Source organism: Nomascus leucogenys, chromosome 18, assembly GCF_006542625.1.
Source record: "Nomascus leucogenys isolate Asia chromosome 18, Asia_NLE_v1, whole genome shotgun sequence".
NCBI classification, from domain to species: domain Eukaryota; kingdom Metazoa; phylum Chordata; class Mammalia; order Primates; family Hylobatidae; genus Nomascus; species Nomascus leucogenys.
Genome location: NC_044398.1, coordinates 2,773,439 through 2,799,030, shown reverse-complemented (window position 1 = coordinate 2,799,030; position 25,592 = coordinate 2,773,439). Strand labels below are relative to the sequence as shown.

Genomic DNA, 25,592 nt, shown 5'->3' with positions numbered 1-25,592 from the left:
TGGCAATAGAAGCAACCAAATTGTCAGGCAGAGGATTTATTTAGGGTGTTTCTGAAACACATTTAATTGCCAAAAACTCACCAAGTGAAAATTTGTAGTAAGGACCCAGCATGGGAAGAGTAGAATGGAAGAGAATACAAACAAAATGACAGCAGTGATGAAAGGTTAAAGGCAGGCAAAGAATACTATTTGTGTCTCAACTTCATAAAACTGAGGGCCATGCAGGCTTCAGAGGATGTAAGCAACAGCAGTGGGAGTGTTCACATATTCAAACACTGTACAAAGATTTAGTACAAAGTATTTGTTTTTCTTTAACCATCTCTAAACCATGTGCATGTAAGCTCATGCAAATAGACGGTGTGCAGGTTAAGTTAGATTTCTGCTAAAAATAAACAGAAACAGAGACAGGATTGCAGGTTATTCTTATGGATACCAATACGTACTGTAAATTTTAATTTAAGTTACTGAATGAGAGAGATTTATTAATGTTTTATAAACCAAATTATCACTCAATATTTGCTTGTTGTAAATTTCCTGATAGCATACTAACCTTAGGTAGTACTTTTTTTTATTACCAGGACACATGAAAAGAATGTTTGAAAGTCACTGCCTCACCTGATGGATCAAAGGAGCTGCTGCTGGAAGTTGAAGGCGTTGTCCCAAAAGCTGCCTCAAAATTGGGCTGTAGCAGGTTATTCTGAGCTGGAGTCACTGGAGATGGGGAAGGGGCCATGAAAGAACCCCCAAATCCTGAAAAAAAAGTTCCAAAAAAAATAAGCAGAAATAACATAAAGGTGGGTAAAGGCCATAAAAACAGAATTTAAAAAGTTATAGAAAACTGAAAAGGAATTGACTGCATGTTGATTAGCAGTGAGTGAAACAGAGAAGCTCATTTCTGAAAAGTTGTTCAAGCATAATATTTTGAAATCTGACATGCATTAATGAGAGATTTAATTTAATTAGAAATAAGATAGCACACAAGTATACCCTTATTAAGAGAAACTATAGCAAGCAAATCTATTATTACAATGGAGTATATAAAACAAATAAGGTATCACTAGGGTTAAGATTCAGACAGTCTCATTACATTGAAATTTTGTTCTTCAAATCATAATATCCAGTTTCTAGAAAATGTTTACTGCAAATTATAATAAAATGCAAAACAAATAATAAAAATACACATCAAATCTTTAACATCTATCATACATGTTCTAGCCCCACTGCCGTTACCACCAGTGCAGGCCCCCGCAACCCTGCTCTCTGGATTCATGAACAGTCATGGAGTGCGATGGCACCCTGTCTCTAGTCTAGATCTCCTCCAATCTAGTCTTCACAGTGCAGCCAGAGTGATCTTTCCAAGTGGAAAATGTTGACAAAGTTACTTCTCCAAAATCTTCTATCAGCTTCCCATAATTTTTCAATTCATATAATTTGAATTCCTTTGTATAGTGATCAGGTCCTTCTGTCTCTACTCACTGGCCCCCGCAGCAAAGCAGGATGCAGCAGTGATCCGCCACTCGCAGTGTCAGATGTCTGCTCTGGGAGGACTTCCTTGCCCTCACACTGCTACCCACTACCAGCTGCATCCCACCCACATCCCCATATACATGCCGAGTATCCTCAGCACCTGGTACATGGCCCCCTGCTACTCTCATTACATGTATTTATCCCCACTGCCCCGACTCCAACCCCAGATGGCTTTTTGAGGCCAAGGACTCACGTTTTTTTCCACTAATATCCTGCACAGTGCCTAAAACACTGAATTAGTGTTTATTAAATGAAGGACACTTTTGAATATAAAAGGTGAGGACAAATCAAAGACTACTGTAAAGTAATCCAACCTCAGATTAAGTATTTATCCTTTGACGGCTGTAAGCAAAACATTTCTCTCAATCAAGAGACAGAAACAGAAGCAGAGATCACTCTGTATTGCTGCTGAACAAAAATATACAACCTGTGAGGGAAGTGATTTCTTAACAAGACACTGGATGATGTTCTATTATAAAAGAATTTATTACTACCAGAAGTAATTCCTATACAAAGTTTAAGTATATATTCCTTTCAAATCCAGCCACATTGTCTCTTCTTCACAAACTGCTTGCAAAAACAATGTTTCAAAAAACATCCTTAAGTTTACATTCCACAGAATCCATTTAAAATTTTGAAAATGATTTCCACTAAAATTATCTACTATTTTCTAAAGCAGGTGGCAATGCTGTTTGAGTTATGTTATTCCTAGAAATGGACAGTGATGTGGGTTTAGGCTTTCCTCATATGCGTATGAAAAAATTTTAATTTGGAAAAAAACTTTTTTATTAGATGATCTTTACAGTTCATGATGGCTACTTTAAGTGATTTTAGTATTTGAATGGCACAAGTATCATGTAACTTTCTTTACTGAAGAAGACATTCTCTAAATCAGTAAGAGCTTGGCCCAGCCAAGGCAGATTAAAAGTAATTATTTTTGTGAATGTGACCATTTTGATTTTAGGAAGATCGGTGGCTGTATTAATGTTGATTTTTAAAAAACATTATCCCGTACCTCAAGTTGGAATTTGTCTGGTTAATTTAGGCAACTGTTCTATGTTGTGATTCTCTTTCTATAGGTGAATGTGGAGAAAACTTGACTCTTGACTTCTTAAAACTTGGCCATGGAAAGGACAATTTATTTTAGAATCACAGCATATTAGTGTTGGAAAGGGCCTCAGGATCATCTGATTCCATCCTGTCATCTCATGGCTAGAAGAAATGACTCAAAGAGAAGTTAACACACTGGTAAGATTCAGTAAAAAGAGGAAAAAGAGTGCATTTACCTAGGACACTCTGCTTAGTGCTATTTCCACTTTATGCTAAGATCACATCTATAGGTGAATAAATAAAGCTGTTCACTGAAAAAAAAAATAGTGCCTTCTCTAAGAAAATTTAGGGTAAGCCAACATTGGCCCAGGACTCACCAAGTGCCAGGCACTGTTCTAGGTTTCCTTTTTTAGGGTGAACCCTATGAACGACACGAATGGCTGATATTTGACTGTTTTGATCCCAGAAAATCAGCAGTTTTAAACAGTTCAATCTAAAACACACATTAGCTTATCTAATCCTTATAACAACCCCATGAGGTTCAAAGATGAGAAAGCTGTGGTCAGAGATGTTAGACAATTTGTCTAAGGTCATATGAAAGCAAATGGCAGATCCAGGATTCCAAACAGGAATTCTCCAGAGTCTGGATTCTTTGCCACTGTACCACACAGCCTCTTTCTCGCATCCAGAAAAAATGCTGTAGTGGTAACCTTCCTATACATTTATAAAATTGTTGAGATCTGGCAGGATGACTTTTTCCCATTATACTCGGTTCTTATGAAGTAAGTGCCCTCACAAGCCTAGAATAATTAAACAGCTATTAAGTGATATAAAATGACCAACTGATTATCTCAAAAAAATAATTGCAATAATGAAGAACTAAACAGGAACATTACAGTCATTCATGAAGAGTTTGAGGAATTCCCCCTGGTAACTAACTGAAAAGTTTTAGGGCCCTGGAATATAGTTAATAGAAAAACCTAAACAACTTATCTTTCTATGTGGTTCTAATTTATATTAAGAAAGACATTTAGGTGGGTATGGTGGTTCATGCCAGTAATCCCAGCATTCGGGGAGGCTGTGGCAGAAGGATCACCTGAAGCCAGGAGTTTGAGACCAGCTTGGTCAATACAGTGAGACCTCATTTTTATATATCTATCTATATATATCAACATATATAAATTAGCCAGGGGGCATGATGGCATGTGCCTGTAGTCCCAGTTGCTCAGGAGGCTGAAGTGGGAGGATTGCTTTAGCTCATCAGTTCAAGGCTGCAGTGAGCTATGTTCACACCAATGCCCTCCAGCCTATGCAACAGAGGGTGACCTTGTTGCTTAAAAAAATAAAAACAAAAACAAAAAGAAAGGTGCTCTATGGAATGGAATTGGAAACAGAGTAAGGCTTTTGTGCGTCCTGTAATCATATTTGAACTGTCCTACACTATAACTAAGAGCAAACTGTTTTCAGGTACTCAACCATCTGTTGATACACTGCTTTTTAATCACAGATGATTAGTCTTACGAATGTATTATTCTAAAGGGGAGTAGCCTACACTCTTAATTAAGTTCTATTGATTCAGATATATCAAGTCTGACTGTCGTAGTCTACATAGTCTATATAACACATCATATTGTTTCAGTTGCAAGAGTACAATTTTTTTTTCTTTTTTGAGCTGGAGTCTCGCTCTGTCACCAGGCTGGAGTGCAATGGCGCCACCGTGGCTCACTGCAATCTCTGCCTCCTGGGTTCAAGCCATTCTCCTGCCTCAGCCTCCCAAGTAGCTGGGATTACAGGCGTGTGCCACTACACCCAGCTAATTTTTGTATTTTTAGTAGAGACAGGGTTTCACCATGTTGGCCAGGATGGTCTCGATCTCCTGACCTTGTGATCTGCCCGCCTCGGCCTCACAAAGTGCTCGGATTATACAGGCATGAGCCATCGTGCCCGGCCGCAACAGTGCAATTTTAAAACTACTGCTAAAGACACTCCCACACAGGATGACAGAACTGATCCTCTGTAGACCTTTGCCTTTTATAGGAAATTGTTACTTTTTAATTCCACACTGGGTATGTTTGTATTTTAAATTCAGTTCAAGGACTTCTGTGGCTCATTTTAAGCAATTAATGTGGTTAAGAGAACAAATGCAAAACTACAAAGGGCCTCATAGGCTGGACCATATAGTCCCCTGTCTTTGCAATTAAAGATAGAATGTGAAATTCTCTTATACTAGTAGAGATTTATGGTGCAGTCACCCTAAAATTGTGTCTATGATGGAAAAACATGGTTGTCCTGCTTGATGCCAACCTCAGATGTTAGGCATATTCCTCAACACACCTAACTTCCTTAACAGTCCATTTTTACCTTTGTCATCCAGTAATCTGCCTCTAGCTTTCAAACATCTGTATTTTCGGTTGGTATATTTTGAGCAGTTTGACAGCTTTACTCTTCACTGTATGAAATATTTACTTTTATTATTTAAAAACTTAACTTTCAAGTTTTCATTCAGATACTACCTGAGATATGGATAATATCTGTATCCTACCAGTAATCTCAATGGCTTGGAGAGAATTACTCATTGTTGTTATGGATTCTCCCCTCTGCTTCCCCCGTCCCCCCATTCCTTCCTTTCTTCATTATTTTGATAATGATTTTTCTAGTCTGGCCTCATTGGAAGCTGTCCTCTCCAGAATTTTATATCATTTCACTATACTGCATGCACCAAACACCTTAAAATTTTTACTCAAGGGGTACAAGAAGACTAAGGAAATATTTCAAGTGCTGTTTAATTCTGGAACTGGTATTATCTGACAGTTCTAAAACTGAATTTGAATAAAGAAGAAGAATAGTTTTTATGACAGATAGGTTCATTTTCAAGAGACTATCTAGTTAGTCTTTGTTTTCAAGTTTCAAAATAATACCAGTTTTTAACAAAGCTTTCGCCTCAATTTTAAAATGGTTCTTAATGTTTAGTTTAAAATCTCTAAAATCATTTTAACATTTAATTATATCATATATTTATTGCCTTATCTTTATGATTCACACGTAAATGTATTCACTCAAAAAAATCTAATCTTAGGCATGGGGAAAGAGTCCTTAGTCCAGTGACCAAGGTTCCCTTTGAACAGTCTAAACCTCCCATGACAGTGTCTGCATATTATTTTTCTCTTTCATTCTTTCTCAAAACAGTTTTATTACTAAAGGCAATCACAGTATTCTAGAGAATCTTTTTCTCTCTTCTCTCTCTTTGATTCTGATCATATTTGTGGGCTTGTTACCTATGACTAGGCTCATTTATTTTTTTTAAAAATCCTCTTAGTTTCAACAGACTATGGACTTAGCTGATCCCTCCCCCAAATAAACACAGACACAACTATAATACAAATGCTAAGCTTCACTGCAAATTACTATACACAGTGCCCCAAATATTTGTCCTACTTAATATGTATTAAATAAAAATGTATGAGAATTGTGAAAACTCAGAAACAGCCAATTGTCAGCTAGGTTACATATATAAATGTGACTGTGGTTTTATATTCTGTTTATTAGCAGAATTTTTTTCATTTTTCATTTTTTTGTTTTTGGCTAGGAAACTTGCTCCTAGTTCACAGGATAGAATTATATTAATATTCCATGATGTTCTTTAGTGAGAATATGACTTCCTTATGCTTTGATACTTGAACAAGTGTGAGAAATATTTTTCTATAAGAAAACAGGGAAGTATGAAAAATTAGCCCCCAAAATTAAGCCCTACGGAAATTAAAAGTAAGTTAAAATTTCTAATGCTAGCTTATTTTTGTTTTTTGTTTTTAGTAGAGACTAGTGTTTCACCATGTTGGCCAGGCTGGCTTGAACTCCTGACTTCAAGTGATCTGCCCATCTCGGCCTCCCAAAGTAGTGGGATTATGATTGTGAGACACTGCGCCCAACCCCTTATATCAGGATATAAGGTGAAATAATAGTTCACATTGTGCCAAATAAATCAGGCACTGACATATGTATACATTAAATTACAAGAATTGTTTTGAAAGCAAATGAGACATTAAAATTCATCTGTACTGATTTACATTGAATATTATTTAAATAGAAAAGAGAGAAATAAGAAAGTGTACACAATATGTAACTTTGCCTATCACTGAAAGAGTCACAAGAAGATGCAGTAAAAGAAATGGAAAGTGTACAGTAAATGAGACCTATGTAGATGACATTGGGTACTTTCATTGATGATTTTCTCCTGTTTTCTACCCCATTTTAATAAGATTTCAGAATGGACGACAGAATTGAATAATTTTATTTTTTGTAAAGTGAACTAACATACTTTTTTTGTACACTTCCCCTGCTGGACCTGTCCATATACCAGGCTGTGCAGTTGTGGCACAGGTATGTGCAGTTAAACCTGGCAGAAGGTGACAAACCCCTTCAGGCTTGTTCTAGATGTGTTTTTAGATTTTTATTGCATCCCCCAGGGTCAAATCTCTTGCCTCTGTTACTGACCTCTAACTTGGAATTGGATGGGAACACTCCCTTTTCCCACAGGCTTTGACTGGCCTTTCAGCTCCAGTTTCTAGTGTCCTCGGCTCTTTGAGAAACACAGTATCTCAGGGTCTAGCCTTGGAGGACATAGAGAGGCCACAATGGAGGAGGATCCTGGAGTAGACAATGTGGCCGTGCAGCACTGGAGGTGGTCAACAGTGGCTGACCGCTCTGCCAGGCTCCTGTCTGGTAGGCTTCAAGTCCCCATTTGAGATCTGTGGCAGGGGATGGGACACCCAGGAGAGTAAGAAATAATTCATAGGCTTCTGCGAAAGGCCAGAACATTTGATTTTACGGGCCGTTTTAATCTTAATTATAACTTCAAAGCAAAATGTTTGTAATCACTAATCTCATTTTAAAGTTAACAAGGTCATGATCCCCCAAATAGCCATTAAAACTATGCTGTTTCTGTGGCATGTTAAAATCTTATTGCTGAAACCCCAAAATGAATATGAAGTTTATTGGTTTAGTAAGAGTTTGAAAGTTTCTGTAGCCAATTGGAAGCTGATGTAAGAATATCTAGGCCTGGATAAAAGCCAGGCAAACTAGCAGTTTATTTCCCCCAGTAACCAGCTGTGGTTTGTGTTAAGCGTACTGCCTCTTATAATCTCCGCAACTTCCAAAGTTCTCAGCAGTATCACGGTGGGGCCCTGGTTCTTCAGTGTTGAGGAAAATACCTAGTGGTAGTCACTGGTACGAATGGTTTCAGCACGCAAGACTGTTATGTTTGATCAAGGTAGTCTGGAAAGGATGGGAAAGACACTAGGGAACTATTGCCCGTGGGAAAGGCTGCGAAATAGCTGGTCTGAATTACTTATGGAAGGAAAGGTTAACAGCTGGGCTATGACTACCTGCTTTAGCTTCCTGAGGAAAGATCTGACCTCAACTCAAACTTCTTACAACTCTGAAGGCTGATGAGGGTCCTTTAACATCTGCCATTACTACTAATCCAAGAATAAATGTTCCTTAGCTTGCTGTGCCTGGTGCCAGGATTGTTTATTGTATAACTTGTAACTTTATGGGCTATATCCACACTAAAAAAGGGAACTGTTCATACGCTCTGTCAAGGTCTACATGGCTAGCACTAGCACAGTATTTAAGATGAAAGACTTCAGACATGCATGGCAGCTTCCCAGTGGTGATGTGACCCATGCTCTCGTCAGCCCCTTGTCAACCTTAGGACCAAAATTCATCCCTTGTGGTGACTGTGGAGGGCCCTCAGAAGCTGCATCTGAGTGACTGAGTCCTCTGTGATACTACTGTTGTGCTTCCTGTTATGTACCTGTCTAAGTAAAATCAGAGTAAGGTCAGCCAACAATGTCTTGTGAGTTTGACTAATGATCTGAACTTAAACTTACTACTGTGGTCTTGCAACTGGTCTTTCATAATGCTTTGCTTATGAAAATAATAATTTCTAGGTCAAGGCTATCACTAAGCACACACTTTATCTTGCTCCCAAGGAAGAGCAATAGTTGGCTTTTACTGTTTTTGAGTCCTTGAACTGTTTCCTTTTATTCTATATATACTACTTGGGCCACAAGCAGTAATCCTAGGCAAACTGTACCAATCTATTTCACACCATGACCCTGTTGAACTGAGATCACCCCATGAGTTTTCACATAGAAAAATGATCAACTTGTTAAAAAAAAAAAAAACAGTGGTCTATGTAATAGCAGTTTTGACCCAATGGTAGGAGTCTGTAACAGTTTCTCCTGGAGTGATTCATGTATTATGAAATGTATTTTCAAACATCATGGTACATTTCCCCACAAATTCCTTTAAAAAAAGATGGGCATAGACATTACAAGACAAAAATTGTTACATAAGCACATTACCTTTTAAAAAATCTAAAGGAAACACGTTGGCTGAAAATAAGGCAGATTTGGAGCATCCAAGAAGCCACAAAGGTGGCTTGTATACAGCTGCAACTTTAAGACTAGTTTCATAAAACCCTGAGAAATAATCAAACTTCTATTGTACAATGACTTAATTTTCAATTTCATGTCTTTTAAAATTATTTTTTTAAAAATAATTTCAATTTTGTTTTAGATTTGCAGGGGGCAAGTACAGATTTGTTACATGGGTGTACTACGAGATGCTGAAGTTTGGGGTATGATTGATCCTGTCACCCAAGTAATAAGCATAGTACCCAATAGTCAGTTTTTCAATACTTGCCCCCTCCCTCAATTTCATGTCTTGAAAGAAAAAGAAAACATGAACCCTGCAATTTATGTAATTTTTATAATTGCTACTTATAAAAATATATCCAACTTTAACTTCTACAAAATACCATTTTAATTTAATTACCAGCTAGTAGGTCTGCAGATGCTGATGAACTAGAAGCAGCCTGAGATGCAGGTTGGGGTTCAGAAGCACTACTTCCAAATGCATCTATCCGTTATCCATTGTGCAGCGGAAAAGTAAGAAAGTGTAAAAAGTAAGTACAGTAAGTAATTTTAGTATTATGTAGAGAAATGCAGAGACATGACAGTGTACAGTGAGCTTGTCTTTTGTGGGTGTGTGAAATGATCACATGAATTGAATTATGCTCTGACTGGTTTATTCGCTCAAAAAGAGTTCTAAAATATTAACAAGTAATACCTCTTTGTAAGATTAAGGGAATTCTTTTTTTTTTTTTTCTAAGAATAAAATTTTTGGACTAAACCCTGTCATCTGTCAAAACAGAAGCAAGGTTTTAAACTTTTTACCTAAAGGTAATACAACAGAATTTTTCCATTTAGAATTCTATTAAATGTTTAAAAAATTAATAAACTTAATTCAAGGAGCAGCAATATGATTTGTACCTACATGTCAAGGTTTAGTGTTTATTTGACACAAGTCTTGAGCCCCTCAATGTCAGACACTGCAACATCTTTGTATTCCTCATGTACCCATCATGGAATGTCCACGATGCTTCAATGTACAGGAGGTACTCAATGTGGGTTAAGCTTTCTAAGGATAGTATTCAAGCTCAAGAGTTAATTCAGTACATCTTCCTGCCCTCAGATAACACATAAAGGAAGAGGGAAATATATTTAAATCAGCAACACATTTTCCAATCCTTCTAACTCTTTGTAAGGATAGCAAAACATTATAAATAAACCTAAAGAATAAGGTACAACATCTAGACTTATGCTTTCAGTTTTAACTGGCTTGTTTTCATTTCTAAATTATCTATTAATAGGTCATGTTTATTTGGCTTTTAAGAACTTAGAGATGTTGATTTAGCCAACAGATCAGGATCACCAAGGAAGAACAGTTGAAGGAAATTCCAGTCAGGTAATTCTACATTAGGACAAAGAACAAAAAGTTGGAAACATCAAGTGAAAAATTATGTGTTTTGTTAGGTCATGCACTGAAAGTTATGATGAAATGATGAGGATGAAGATGATGATGACGAAGAAATGAAAATGACCTTAAAAACTCAAGTTTACATTTAAGAGATAGAATTTTATATAGCCTAAAGAAAAAATGGTGAAATATAATAAAATAGACTAAAAATTATCTGAAGAAAAAAAGATTCCTTAAGTGTTGATGGAGGAGAAATACGCACCCCCAAAAAGGTCTATGACACCTGAAGAATCCACCTTTGCTGGCGAGGCAGTGGTTGCAGGAGATGGTGCTGCAAATGCATCCACTGCAGTGAAGCACAGACAGGAAAAAGTGCATGTCACCCAAAGGAAAAGAAAACAATGAGACCTGACAAATGGCATCTTGGGATTTCATGGTTCACTCCAGGCAGAAAGACTGGACAATCTTAACAGTTAAGGAAAAGCAAATGGATTTTAAAATACACACTCTCCAGAACAAAATAAAATTGACTCCTTGAGGTCAGAGGTTTCAGTGTGAAAAAAATTTTCACTAGCCTTAAATTTGAAATATTAACCCTCAATGGTTGATGATGGTCCCAAGAGTGAGTTTTTCTTTTCAAGTACATTTTAAATTTAAAAGAACTCAAGAAAAACCCACATGTTATATCCTTCTCTCCATGCATTACTCCCACAAGACAACTCTGAAGGCCTGACCTTGGCAAAGCACTCACCGGATAAGAGGTCAGCAGTGAGAGAACTCTCAGGCACAGGAGAGGCCCCTTGTGGTGGAGAGGAGAAAGCATCTTCCAAAAGTGAAACAAACCAAAACCAAGCAGAGGTAAGTAGCAGAAAGCTGAAATCAAAGTCAAAAATCTAACAAATGCATTATCACAGGTGAGTACAAAGAGCTTAATGAGGAAAACATCTAAGAAACTAAAGTGAAAAAAAAGGGTTGCTTTGGTTTTACCTGTACCAAACAGGTCTATGCTAGGAGCAGCATCTGGCTTAGGCGCTGCAGCAACTTCAGGAGCGGACTCAAATAAATCTAAGACCAAGAACACACATGCCTTTACTCAACTTGAACAATAAGCCTGACACAGCATCACTTCCCAGTCCTGAATTAGCACTTTGAAGAACTCTGAATTAAGCAGCAAATGGTTTCTAGAGAACCATTTAATTACACAGTCTTCATGCAGTATATCTCAAGGACCAGAATTCAATCCACTAGACGGAGACGTCGACAACAATAACAAAAAATTACCACCAAAGATATCTAGAGCAGGAGGAGCAGTGGTGGCGGTGGCAGCAGAGGTGGTGGTAGTGGTGGTGGCAGCGGCGGTGGCAGCGGTAGTGGCAGCAGCAGCAGCTGCAACGGCAGGAGCAGGAGAAGGAGCAGTTGCGGGAACCGGAGGGGCTGTGCTAGCTGTAGGGGTAACTACAGGAACACTGGTCTCAGGTGGCTTCATTGCAAAGAGGTCCAGCTCAGGTGCAGCCTCTGCACTACCTTCAGACGGGGCAAAGGGGTCTTTTGGAAAGGAAAGTGGAGACACACACAGCATCAGTAAGGAAAGAGACAAGAGACAGCATCATAACTATGGCAAGAGATACCCTACACAGATATTTACACACTAGCTAAGTGTGAGGCTCCTTGGATTTAATTACTATCCTACTGGCAGGGGTTAGTGATTAGGATGTTTTTCTAAAGAAAAAGGAAAACTTAGTAGGTACCACAAGTTAGCAAACTAAAGCACTTTGCAAAGTGCTGTAAGATTAACCTACAGTCTAGGATCAGAGATTGCTATCCTTCAAATCTTCACTTAATTTGGTCAATCTGGTAGCTTTGAAAATTCATTAAAACATGCCAATATATTTGAACTCAATGTTACAGAAGAGTACAATATAGCATTAGAAGAAAAACATTAAGACAGCATACTTGCACTGACAAAAATTGTCAATCTTAAGAAATTGTCAATTTTGATAAGTATGTACTTCATTGTCTTAATGTTTTAAATGCTGGATTATTTATTCAGTTATGATGAATGATACTTTATACTCAGAAGAAAATAAAATTAGAAAAACATATGGCCTCTTCTAACTACAGGGGTTTTACATTAGGACAGAAAAATAACAGACTGGCTAATGACTTTAAACCCACCATTTCCTGAACATGCATCAAGTGCTGCTGCTACAGGGGTTGGGGTAGCTGGTGCGGCGGCCCCTTCGGATGCTGCAGGGGCCTCCCCAGGAGAAGCTGCAAAGGCATCTTGGGTGCGGTTTTTAAAACAGTAGAAATTAAAAGAATAAAAAGAGAAGAAAATATAGTAAAAGAACCAAGTTAAATTGTGAAGAAGGCTCCCTTATACAACATGAATTTTTAAAAATGCATTTTTATGGCCCATGCACTGTTGGTGGTCACAAAACAATTATTCTTTGCACACCTTCATGTTAGTTAACATGCAAGTGATATAGTGTTGATACTGCTGAGGCCTAATAGGATCCAAAAGGTAATGAGATTCTCATTGTATAAGGGCTCTGAGAAGCATGTTTTATGTATCATTAGAAATTAATGGATGTAAAAATTAAAATAAAAAATATTTTAATTATGTAATTTAAGACATTAAACTTTCATGTCCAGGTAACACTGATTCACTGTGTTATTAAAATGTCCCTGTCTCATAGTTTCTAGCAAACATAATATCTTCTTTAATGCCAATAAAATTAAATATACAATGGCAATGTAAATAATTCTAGTTTTAAGATTTTTTATAATCTAGTACAGGCAAAATTACAGCGTTAACATGAAAGGTTTACAAAGCATTCCTAAGTGTTAAGTCTTCACTATCCTTGAAAAGCATTTTCAAACATAAGCAATAATTTTACTAAGATTTACTAAGCATTCCTAAGTGTTAAGTTTACTAAGGTTTACTAAGTATGAAAGAGTATGAAACACTCTTACTAAGTTTACTAAGCATTCCTAAGTGTTAAAGTCTTCACTATCCTTGAAAAGCATTTTCAAACATAACCAATAACTTATTTTAAAGACATAAAGAGATAAAAATAGGGTATGATACCATAATGCAATTATATTTTTCTAGTTATTTGGAAAATAATCTATTTTCAACAGATTAAAACTATAGTTTCACATTTTAAGACTACAAGTGTATTATTATTTATAGAATATCATTAACATATAAGCAGCCACAGTTTATAAATGCCCACTTTACAAATGGCTGATGTGTACAAATGCTTCCCAGTGTGTTTCTACCAACAAACAATGTTAATTAAGGTAAAAAGTCTTTGAGCTTGCATAGAGATGCTATAGTTTCAAAAGTACAGAAGGAATCCAGCCATGATAAGCATGACAGACTTAGGAGAAGAAAACCCTGGAGAGTGGGGACCAGCACCCACCTAGAACCTGTCACTTACCTGCTAGACTTCCCATCCCCAAATACTGTCTTCCGCAATATCTACCCATGTTTCCTGGAACACTGTTCCTTCAGTCATGAAAATAACTTGTCATATATACTTGGGAAGTGCTACACAGTACATGCTCTTCCTTGGTGATTTACTTAGTATATTAGGCTCTAGGACATGCTACTGTCAAGATACTTGTTTCTCAGTTTGACCTGGCATGTCCCAAACTGAGTATGAAACACTCTTTAGTAATGCAGAGTTCTAGTTTTACGTGGAATAACAAACATTAAACTAGATACTTACTTGGGTTAAAAGGCCCTTTACCAAATCACAAATATCCCTAGAAGGGACAACAGGACATCAGTTATTAATATCTTATGGATTAATCTGATCTGATTGTTCCTCTTGGTTATACTGAGGAAATATATGTTCAATTTATTTATTATTAGAGACAGAGTCTTGCTCTGTTGCCTAGGCTGGAGTGCAGTGGCAATATTATAGCTTTGAACTACTGGGTTCAAGTGATCCTCTGGCCTCAGCCTCCTCAAGTACTGGGATTACAGGCCTATGGCACTATGCCCGGCCAGGAATATATGTTTTGAGTGTCAGGTCAGCTGAGAGGCCAAATAAATAAAACTAAAGAATGAAGAATACATCAAGGGATAGGTTAGGCCTACTTTCTAAATGCCATGTTAAGGATACTATACTTGAGGACTTAGAGCAACACACACTCTATGAACAGGGCAGAAGAATATAAGAGAAGTAAGAAAAGATTTTGGGAGGGCTGTAAATGTTTTGCCACGAGTCAGGTCAGTTGTTTTCTTTTTTTTCGTTCCTATAAAATTTGGAACTGAGGCCAATAATATTGCAAAGAGTAGAAACACATAGCAGTCATATATATTGCCATTATTAAATTTAATTTCTGTAACAATCTTGTGATTTAGGTTCTACTGTCTCCATTCTGTAGACAACACAACCAAAGCTTAAAGTGTGTGTGTTCTCATCACAAATAATAAGTGAGATAATGCATATATGTTGATTAGCTCAACTTAGCCATTCCACAATGTATACATATTTCAAAACATCATGTTGTACATGAGATATATGTATATATACACACACATATACTTTTTCAATTAAAAATTATTTTTTTAAAAAAGTGTGATGACTTAACTAAAGTTACATACCAAGAAAATGGCAGAGTTAGGATTTGGCTCAGAGCTGTCTGAGCTTTATGTGTTTAGCCACTGTACTGCATTTTTTATGAAATATGCCTCATTCTATTATATTACTCCCTTCTTTATAATTGAATAAACACCAGTTACATTAGTGCCAGGGATCAAATAGATATTTATGGGCTGACCCCTTTAGGTTATCACTTATGTGTATGGAGATAAAGCCCATATTGTTATAGCTACATCCTCAGAAGAGGGTTTTAAAAAATCCACTTGTCAGCAAGACATCTCCTTTTAATGCTTCTCTTGTTACTTGAAACTAAATATTATCAACTTAACTCATCTACACCTGTCAGAAATTTTCTTAACGGTAGGAGCTGCAGCTGCTCCCATCCCCAGCTGTTTGAATCTTCCTAGCCCCGAAGGAGACATGAATCAGTGTCCAGATGGTACCAGGCCCAATCACTGTCTGACTGCAGCCACAAAAGGCACCTTGAGTGGGAACTGCCCAGCTGAGCTCAGTCAGCCACCAGAACTGTGAGAGATAAAACTTGAATTTGTTAAAAAATAAACAAAATTTTTAAAATATCTAGTTTTTTTCATTGTAAGTGGCAGCATTATCTTTCCAGTATTGCAAACTACGGCTATTTCCAGTTCAGTTCTTTTTTTCATGTTACCCATTTGCAGTTAATTTCTACATTCTGTCAGTTTTTCAACCAGCTCTATTTCCTAGAAATGCATGCTCCTGCTATTCTTCAGTTATGGACTCAGTCTAGGCCTTAACCCATAAACTGAGCTGACTGCTGCAGACTAGTCGTTTTTCCCCTTCTAGCACTCTAAGAAAGAATTTTCCTCTCAAACTTTTTATCATATGACTACCTCCCTCAAATCTAAGAGCTGCTGTTTCCCCCAGCCTGACCTATTCTCTCCATCTACTTTGGCCACATAAGCCATCTTAAATCACACACTCAGCACAAAGGTTCCAATTGTTCTCAACAGCACAAATGTCACATTCTGGTTCCTCTTTGTCCCCAAAGGTCCCAGGTTATAAGGCTCTTACATGAAATCTAGTTGAAAGTGTTTTAAGTATTGGTTTTAAGGAAGGTTGGTTAACTTAGTTTTTTGACCACCATGTACCCAATGTGATCAGGCTTGTGAGGTAAGTTCTTTGGTTTTCCAGCCACTTGGTTTAATGTTTGCAGACTACTAATCTCATGAAGGTTTGTTCACAAATTGACGCAGCTGATTGAAAGGGTATCCCTGTTGGTGTGCAGAGGAATTAGCATCAATTTAGCATTCTAGTATTTAGAAAAACCCTGTGTTGTTCAAATCAATGTGCTATTGTTAGTAAAATTTGCATCAATATAAAAATGGTTATTTTTAAGGATTTTGTCTTTTATTTTTGTCAATATTTATAAATTTTACTAAATTTTTAAGGCATAACACTGCCTTGCAATCCTGTTCTGCATGATCATAAAAAGATCTCATTTCTTAAAAGTTCACTTTAAAAAATGAAGCATTTAATAAATGTATCTGACAAATTTTTTTAATGACTTACATGAACTACCTACAATGAAAAGACTAAAACATTATTTGTGTATCAATCAGAATATTTCTGTTAAAAATCACAAAAATTTATTATTTTTAAAATTTGTAATTTAAATATAGTACTAAAATACATTAACAGTTTTAATATTTGATAGGGATGAAATTAAATAGCCATCCTTCTGAAATTAAAATCCATTAAACTTTTCTAAAGAAATCTACTTAGTTGCTGTACCTATTGCATAGGACCTCAAAAAGGCATGTTTTAAAGTTGTAAAGTTATGCTGTGTTAAACAAAGCATAACTGGTTTTCTGATTATTCTAGAGTTCTACCACTTGCCCATTGTAGAGAGACAAAATATTTAAAAAATGGCCACACAAAATGGCCAAAGAGATTTTAGCTTAGGTTTTTTTAAAAATTAAATCTCTGAATAATTTCTTAAAAACCAATGAAGGCATGAAAGAAATTACAGAAAATCACTGAAAATCACAAAACAGATAATGACATATATAGACTCCTGAACATAAAGGATAGAAATTTTATAGCTATCAGAAGCCAGGAGACAATTTATAGAACTATACAGATCAATAAAATAATTATGATGTGATTTTCAGATGTAATTGTCATTGTACACTCATTTCTCAGCCAGATGACTGGAAAGGATATTGATAAAATCACAAGAACAGTCTCATTCTTTGGCATTAAGTTATGTGATTCTCTGCAGTACTCGTCCTTTAAGCTTATATTTAAAGCTACAAAGAATGCCACCGTGAAAATTTTCTAAACATACAGATTTTTCTACTTGATGAATATAGTCAAAGCAGAAATAAATGACAAACAAAAACAGCATAATGGCACAAAGAATATTTCAAAGAAATATCTTAGTCTTTATTATTCTAGAGAGCCACGCGGGAAGTAAGATAGAGTTGATTGATTTCTTTGGGGTAATCAGCTCCTTCTAAGTGGACTGAAAACAAAAAATCTAAACAGCTAAGGTGTAGAATGTTTCAGCACAAAATTATTATGCATCCTGTCCATATTTTCCTTACTTTTTTTCTGTTAACACAAGCCTATGAGAAACTACCCATAGCCACATCAATAACAGAGGGTGGGGGAAGGATAGATTTTAAATCAAGACATTTATTAAGTGTATTACCTATTATTATTATAGAACTTTCAAGCTAGAAGGACCTTAGAGATCTTCTAGACCAAGTTTCCAGTTGTATAGGTGGGAGAACTGAGGCCAAAGGAGGTCAAGAGGCTTACCTTTAGTCAGTCCTAAACAATTTTGACAAACTCTATTTACCACCTGATTTAGATTTGTGGAAGGAAGAGGAAGTTGATTTTATAAATGTAAGCTAAAATTTAAATTTTTGGTTTCAAAGGATATAGTGGCATAAATGAAAACCTAACCCTCTATAGTGGGTGACTCTTTTTAATTTTATTTTATTTTTGAGACAGGGCCTTGCTCTGTCACCCAGGCTAAAGTGCAGTGGCATGATCATGGCTCACTGTAACCTCCACCTCCTGGGCTCAAGCAATCCTCCTGCCTCAGTCTCCCAAGTAGCTTGGACTACAGGTGCATGCCACCACAACTGGCTAGCTTTCAATTATTTTGCAGAGACAGGGTCTTACTATATTGCTCAAGCTGGTCTCAAACTTGTGAGCTCAAGCAATTCTCCCATCTTGGCCTCCCAAAGTACTAGTATTACAGATGTGAGCCACTGCGCCAGACCATGGGTGACTCTTTATTCAAGGGTCTGCAATCTTTTCTCTCCTACTCTTTTACAAACAGGTTTCTCCTGTAAAATGAATGACAGCAAGGCAGCAGAAAATGTCTTTTGTGTAGCAGTGGCAACAACGCTGTGTCTAGTGGAGTGCTCCTTGTCTTGGATGATGTTGGCCAACCTTAGAGACTGGAGCATGGCATGTAGCAGAGTGGTAGGTGACAGTGTGTTAAATGTATGTTCCCAGGGGTACATACTGATTACACCAAAGCCTGCCAAATCTCTCCTGCTCTCACCATTTTCTTCCTTCAATTTCTTTACCATATTCTCAAAATGCCCTGGGAAAGATGTTATATGGTAATGAAGATACACAAAACTATAACGACTATAACATCACTTGACATATGTGTTTGATATGAGAACTTCTTTAGGTGTGGACACTGGCACCACACAGATAGGGATACATATAGGAATAAACTGGCTTCACATGGCTCATCAGGTCCAGGCATATTACATGGGCAGAGTCCAAGATATTTTAGTGGGTCAGAATTTACATTTCCATGGAAAGCATATTTTTAGACAATCATTTCAAAGACTGACTTAAATCTGTTTTCAATCAGCCTTTCAAGTGCTGCTTCAGATGTTTTCTCAGAGTTGCAAAACCAAAGATGATCCAAGTTTTTATTTGGACAGAACAAACTTAAAGCTGTAAAAACAGGCACATCCCTAAACTCTCTTCAGAGGCTTCCAAACCTGAATTACTCTTAGATTATTTTTTGCCCTAAATATTAACAAATAACTTAGGCCAGTGTTGCTCCTCCTACATTCCCCAAATATTCCCTGGGCTAGTTCTAATCTGGCCAAAAAGCTAAATAAACCTAAAGGTGACAGAGAGCTCTGGTACCACTTTTATACAGACACTGGAGAGCAGGAACATAAAGGCAGGAGTTCTGAAGGTAGCAACATGAATTCTAATGTTAAAAAACCTGAAAATCAAATGGTCCTGATGCATTGCAATCTCTGCTATAAAATTACTAAAATTAAGTGAAGAGAAAGTTGATGAATTTAGTGAAGATAAATATACATGAATAAACATTGAAAAAGTACTTCACCACTCTGACATGCTGTTACATAATGTAAAAAACTTTAAAGACCTTAACTCCCAAGTAATTTTAGCAATCGTGAAAGGAAAATGAAAGTTGCAGCAAGACTAACTAACCTCCAAAGAGATCCACTTCAGCAGTGACAGCAGTAACAGTTGTAGTAGTGGAGGCAGAAGCTGAGGCAGTTGCAATTTCAGCAGTCGTAGTGGGAGGGGTAGGTTCTGCTGCAAATGGATCTGAAATCTGTGCTTCAGAGGGAACAGAGGAAAGTGCAGCCAAAGAATCTATATTTCACCAGAGACAGAGAGCAAACGGAGAGAAGAAAAGCAAAGGACAAAAGATATACCAGACTCCAAATGATCAAAATAAGGACAGTTGTAACACACAGAAGTCTGTCAAAATGGAAGTTTAAAAATAAAGCTTTACTCACCCTCTCCCAAAAGGTCTACCGATGTCCATTACACGGCAGCATATGAATAAATAACAGCTAAAGTTGAAACATATGACCATACCAATGTCCAAGCCAGATAAGGTACCAACTAAAAAAACCTTAGCTTTATGAGTCTTCTACACCATTTGTAATTAAAAAATAAATGTACTACCTGTTATCATGGAACTGTCAAGCTAGAAGGGACCTAGAGACCCTCTAGACCAAGTTTCACCTATAGACATGTACTCCACGTTTTATTAACAAGCAAATGGGTCACAAAACTACTTGTGCTGTAGCTAACCTTATACATGAAGATATCAGAGTCATATCATCACATAATATTGGTTAACTTTCAAATACAGGTTGGTAAATAATTTTAATTCTAATAAATTCTGGCAGTAATCCCATATTTCTCAAAAAAAGTAGAAATTTCACTTTAAGCATGTATAAAAAGAAACTGTTTTCCCATGTCTAAAATATACAGACACACAACACACACTTATTTGTGCTTCTGCAACATGAATTTACTATGAAGAAAATAAAACACTCTCTCTATTAGGGAGCCAAAGATGAGGATTTAAAAAATCCTCTGTATTCTTCCAGCTGATTGGGTTCATCACTAGCCTGTAGAAATGCCAAATCTTATATGCACAATTTAAATTAAATTTACTAAAAGGAATTTGCTAAAATTTGGTTGCTTTACACCAACAGGAAAAAAATGCTATCATTACAAAATGTCCCCTGAAATAAAAATGTGTGTTAATACCTATAACCCCCAAGAAAAATTTAGAGACATTTGAAGTGGCTATGGTCCTTGGAAACGAGACCATCCAATTAGGCTTACAGAGTTTTACAGTTTATAATTTACCGCCTAGTTATACCGAATTCAAATATGCTTCAATAATAGAAGTGGCTTGATCTTATCAAACAAGAGTGAGGAAACAATTTTATTTTTTTGCTTAGTCAAATGAACAAACACATATCTGTTACAATTTAGCATCACCTTCAACCATTACTGGGTATCTACTGGGCAAATTATAGAAGTTTATTTCAATTTCTTAAAGTCTTATAATTTTTACTATTTTGCTTAGAAATCAGAGAATTTATTTATTAGCATTTCCCCCCCATAGTTGACTTTTCTATTGCTATGAAATGTTGCAGTTGTAGATGTTTTGTTGAGGCAAAAGTGCTGTCTAACCATCAAAAGATGAACATCAGGCCCTATAAGGTGCCTTTGTACTAACTATAAAAACGTACTCCCTGGGGCAAGGGGAGGGACAGCATTAGGACAAATACCTAATGCATGTGGGGCTTAAAACCTAGATAACTGGTTGATAGGTGCAGCAAACCACCATGGCACATGTATACCTATGTAACAAACATTCTGCACATGTATCCCGGAACTTAAAGTTAAAAAAGAAAGAAATAAGAAAGTTTACATGGTTTTCACATATTTATCATTTTAAACAGGTTAAAGATAGTACCTTTCTTGTGTAAGTGTAGTGATGACCAGCATAGTACTTGTTACAGAAGGAGCACTCAGTCAATATTAGCTTTCATTGTAACTTGAGAACTATCTCAGTTTTTTTTTTTTGAGACGGAGTCTCTCTCTGTCCCCCAGGCTGGAGTGCAGTGGCGCGATCTCGGCTCACTGCAAGCTCCGCCTCCCGGGTTCACGCCATTCTCCTGCCTCAGCCTCTCCGAGTAGCTGGGACTACAGGCCCCCGCCACCACGCCTGGCTAATTTTTTGTATTTTTAGTAGGGATGGGGTTTCACCGTGGTCTCGATCTCCTGACCTCGTGATCCGCCCGCCTCGGCCTCCCAAAGTGCTGGGATTACAAGCGTGAGCCACCGCGCCCGGCCTCAGTTTTTATTTTAAAATTAATCTTATGTGTTTATCAAAAAATCTTTAACCTTATAGTCATTTAAAATAATTGAAAAAAGCATAAAAATATGCTTTTAAAATCAAACTACTATGGAAACTGCTTTACCCCAAATTTTGGCCCATTAGCTTACCTATTGGGACAACTGATGTTTAGCCATGTGAACAGGCCCCATTTTGTCAGAAATATAATTTGGATCCAACTGCCTTTTTGGTGTTTTTTTTTTTTCTTTTTTTTTTTGAGAAAGGATCTCACTATGTTGCTCAGGCTGGACTCTTAACTACTGGGCGTAAGTGAGATTCTCATCTCAGCCTCCTCAGAAGCTACATGCATGAGTCACTGTACCCAGTTTTTTTAATCCAACTGTCTTTGGTAAACCAATGAGTTCATTTTACTGTCTTATGGCTAAAATTTGAAAATAAAATAAAAGCTATATTCTAAAATAAAAGCTATAATATCTTAAAAAGAAGAAAAAAAAGGTACTCCCTGTAGTGAGACAGATTAGAAAAAGTAAAGCATCTCTTTCTCAAGGATAATGAGAAAGGCTCACAGTGTGGCTGAAGAGTTCTGGCTGGATTTCCGCCCCCTTGCCCTGCCGTGGAGCAATGCATGATCTACACTGTCCATATAGTACAGCCCTGGCGAAAACCATACTGCTCTGCTTTCTCTTTTTATGTCCAATGATATTTTAATGTTTCAATCATCAATAGTTACATATTTCTAACTAGTAAAGTCTAAAACGTGTTCTAATAAAATTGGTTATGACAATCAATTCTTTACAATATTATGTGTCTTAGCAAAAAGTATTTAGAGATGAAAATGAATAAAAATGTTATATTGCAATTCAACAAAATTTCACCTTTTATTTTTTCCTTTTATTTATTTGGCATTCTTCTTTTGGTGCCAATTTTTTTTTTTTTTTTTTTTTTTTTTTGAGACGGAGTCTTGCTCTGTTGCCCAGGCTGGGGTGCAGTGGCGCAATCTCGGCTCACCGCAAGCTCCGCCTCCCAGGTTCACGCCATTCTCCTGCCTCAGCCTTTCCGAGTAGTTGGGACTACAGGCGCCCGCCACCACGCCCGGCTAATTTTTTTGTATTTTTAGTAGAGGCAGGGTTTCACCGTGGTCTCGATCTCCTGCCCTCATGATCCGCCCGCCTCGGCCTCCCAAAGTGCTGGGATTACAAGCGTGAGCCACCGCGCCTGGCCCAAAATTTTTTTAAAAAAGATAAAATTTATCTTCAGTTTCATGCCAGGGAATATGGAAAAGGGACTAGTTTACAGTTTCACTGTTTATTCATTAAAGTTCTAACAAAGACAATATGGTAATGAAAATAAATTATTAGCAAATTAAAATAATCAATGATGAAGCTCAGAATAAAAACATGAGTAAAAAAGAATGCCCTTATAAAATCTCTTCAGCAATATTTTCCTTTACCAATCAAAATTTAATAAAGTTAAATCAAGCTGAGAGAACAATTTTATTTTAAAAATTGATAGCTGTAGCCTTAGGAGTTGAACATTTCAATATAGGATAAGGTTTACATATTTAAAATGGAAATGTGCCAACATTTTAAATGTTATTTATAGTTAGCAACATTATTTCAGAACTGGTTATCTTTCTCTTACTTTTGTTACCAAAATAACTTGGAAATGAGATCAAGAGATTACAGATAGGACTTTTGATGTTATGCTGACACACTGTTTAACAAGACCACCGAAGGATATTTAATTATTTAGATAAATATAACTTCATTTGACTTAGTTATTATTGTACATTAAAGGCTCTGATTCTGCAATGTTATGTTGTTACAGATCTTCTCTGCTAGTGATGCAAATAATTTCTGTATGGGAGAAAAGATAACCTCAAGGCTATGATTTTTATTACCCTATAGGACATTAACAGCTTTCTATCTAACCTAGCCATCTTATTCTAACATTCCTTTTAAAATACCTATAAATGCTCAGTTCCTCAAAATGTTCTTTGAGACAGCTTTATCATCTTCCTGGTTTCCTCATTAGTGAGTACTAAGTCTTTTATTTGTGTTGCTCCTATAGTTGTACAAGCATGTCTTAAACTTTTTGAAAACTTTATTTTGATAGTTTGGTGCAGGAGGGCATGGTATTTAAAACCAACTCTTTGCAGCTCTGAGCATTATGAAGCAATTACTTTAATTTTTATATTAATATTAAATGTTTTAAATCAAATATTTATAAAAGGCTGATTTTTTTCCTGAGATCTAAAAATAAAGTGGGAATCAAGTGCTTAGATGTGATTCCTCTTAGTCAATCAGTTTAAGTATGGATTTTTTCTGGTACAAATAAGAATCTGTAAAAAGATTTCAACTGTATGAAGTCAAATACAATGTGAATAAAATCAATTCAGGCCTAAAAGAATCCAGGAAGGAGGCTACACCTGACCAAACCAAATTAGAAATGCTACCTTTGAGTAACCATAAATTAAGGGGAATACTCAATCCTCTAAGGCCTGAGTCTCTAGAGAACAATTACTAAAAATAATCAGAATTTCAGAGTAGTAATAAAAAAGAACAACAAAAAACCCACAAAACTTCCTTGTTCCAACTGTTAAAGTAAAAACTATATGACTATTTGAACATTCTCACTGTATTACAGGCACTTTCTCTGTCTCTCTCTCAATATATATTTCAATCAATAAATGCCATCCTTAGCATTTTCCCTTCAAGTTTCTAATACCATTTTGGATAATCAAAAAGTAAATATTAACAATTATAGCCTAAGTAAAAACAATGAAATAAAATGAATAGAGAAATGGCAAGGCTGTCTGGTTTCACTCACCTCCCCATGCAGTGGCTCCTCCAGCAGGTGGTGGTGGTGCTGGTGCTGCGGCTGCTGCTGCCCCTCCAGAGGAAAAGTCTGGCTGGAGGTCCAGGAGATCACTAGATGGTTTAGAAGTGCTGAAAGGAAAATAAAACATTAAAACCAGATTTTGAAATTTTATAATATAAAGGTGTTTTTGAATAAAGACATGCAGAAATCATCAAAGATTTTAGGTATTTTAAATCCAATAACAGAATAATACTTTGGAAAGTATAGAGATATAGCATATACCAAGAGTTGGCAAACTACTTTTGTCAAAGGCAAGATGGTAAGTATTTTAGACTTTGAGGGCCAGTTGGTCTCTATCATTTCTTGACTCTGCTATTGTAGAATGAAATTAAGACACAGACAATACATAAACAAATCAACATGTCTTTGTTCAAATAAAACTTTATTTACAAAAACAGAGAGTGGGCTGGACTTGACATATGTGAAACATTCTACACGGAAATCAAAATCATAACCTTGAGGTTATCTTTTCTCTATTTCCTAAAATCTTTTGTATAGAAAAAAAATTCATGTCTTGAGAAGAATTTATTTATAAACCAAAGAACACTAAAGGGAATTATTAACCACTAATTTATCTTTTTCCTACGTTAGACTATAATATATCGAGTTTGCCTGTAAGAGGACTCACCTAGAATGACTACTGCATTTTAAATTTTTACTCAGTTGAGGCTGTGCTTTTCAAAGCTTCTCTGTCTGTAGAAGCTCCAAGGAGCAGCCTTACTATTCAAAGTATAGGCCTCAAACTAGCAGCATCCTGGGACATTTTTATAAATTCAAAATCTCAGGCAGACCCTGTATCTACTACCTCAGAATCTTCATTTTAATAAGATGCCAAAGCAATTCACACATACATTCAGATTTGAGGAGCACTGGCTTAAAGGTTACCAGGCCAGGTGCCAAGCCATCAGGGTCCCAGGTGTCCCACCTGCCTTCATAAACAGCAGTTTCATCTTTATCTGTTTTTACATATTAGATTTCCAAGTAATATTCTTTTGAAGAAAGGATTCTGCTGCTGTTTAAAAAAAGTTTCA

General features: G+C 36.6%; 1 protein-coding gene across 10 annotated transcripts in view; it reads right to left on the bottom strand.

Annotated features, from left to right (window-relative positions):
- SNAP91 (synaptosome associated protein 91) overlaps positions 1-25,592 on the bottom strand; it is a 159,664-nt gene that overhangs the window by 30,960 nt on the left and 103,112 nt on the right. For 9 of the 10 annotated variants that reach the window (XM_012497051.2, XM_003258285.4, XM_004091097.3 and 6 more), the window contains 10 exons: positions 24,511-24,629; positions 19,814-19,828; positions 19,500-19,667; positions 12,574-12,681; positions 11,680-11,943; positions 11,386-11,463; positions 11,150-11,221; positions 10,661-10,744; positions 9,415-9,498; positions 616-750 (listed from right to left, as the gene is read on the bottom strand). In XM_012497051.2, the coding sequence (XP_012352505.1) occupies positions 616-750; positions 9,415-9,498; positions 10,661-10,744; positions 11,150-11,221; positions 11,386-11,463; positions 11,680-11,943; positions 12,574-12,681; positions 19,500-19,667; positions 19,814-19,828; positions 24,511-24,629 (1,127 nt within the window). The remainder of the gene's footprint in view (positions 1-615; positions 751-9,414; positions 9,499-10,660; positions 10,745-11,149; positions 11,222-11,385; positions 11,464-11,679; positions 11,944-12,573; positions 12,682-19,499; positions 19,668-19,813; positions 19,829-24,510; positions 24,630-25,592) is intronic. The other variant, XM_030799174.1, reaches the window with a different exon arrangement.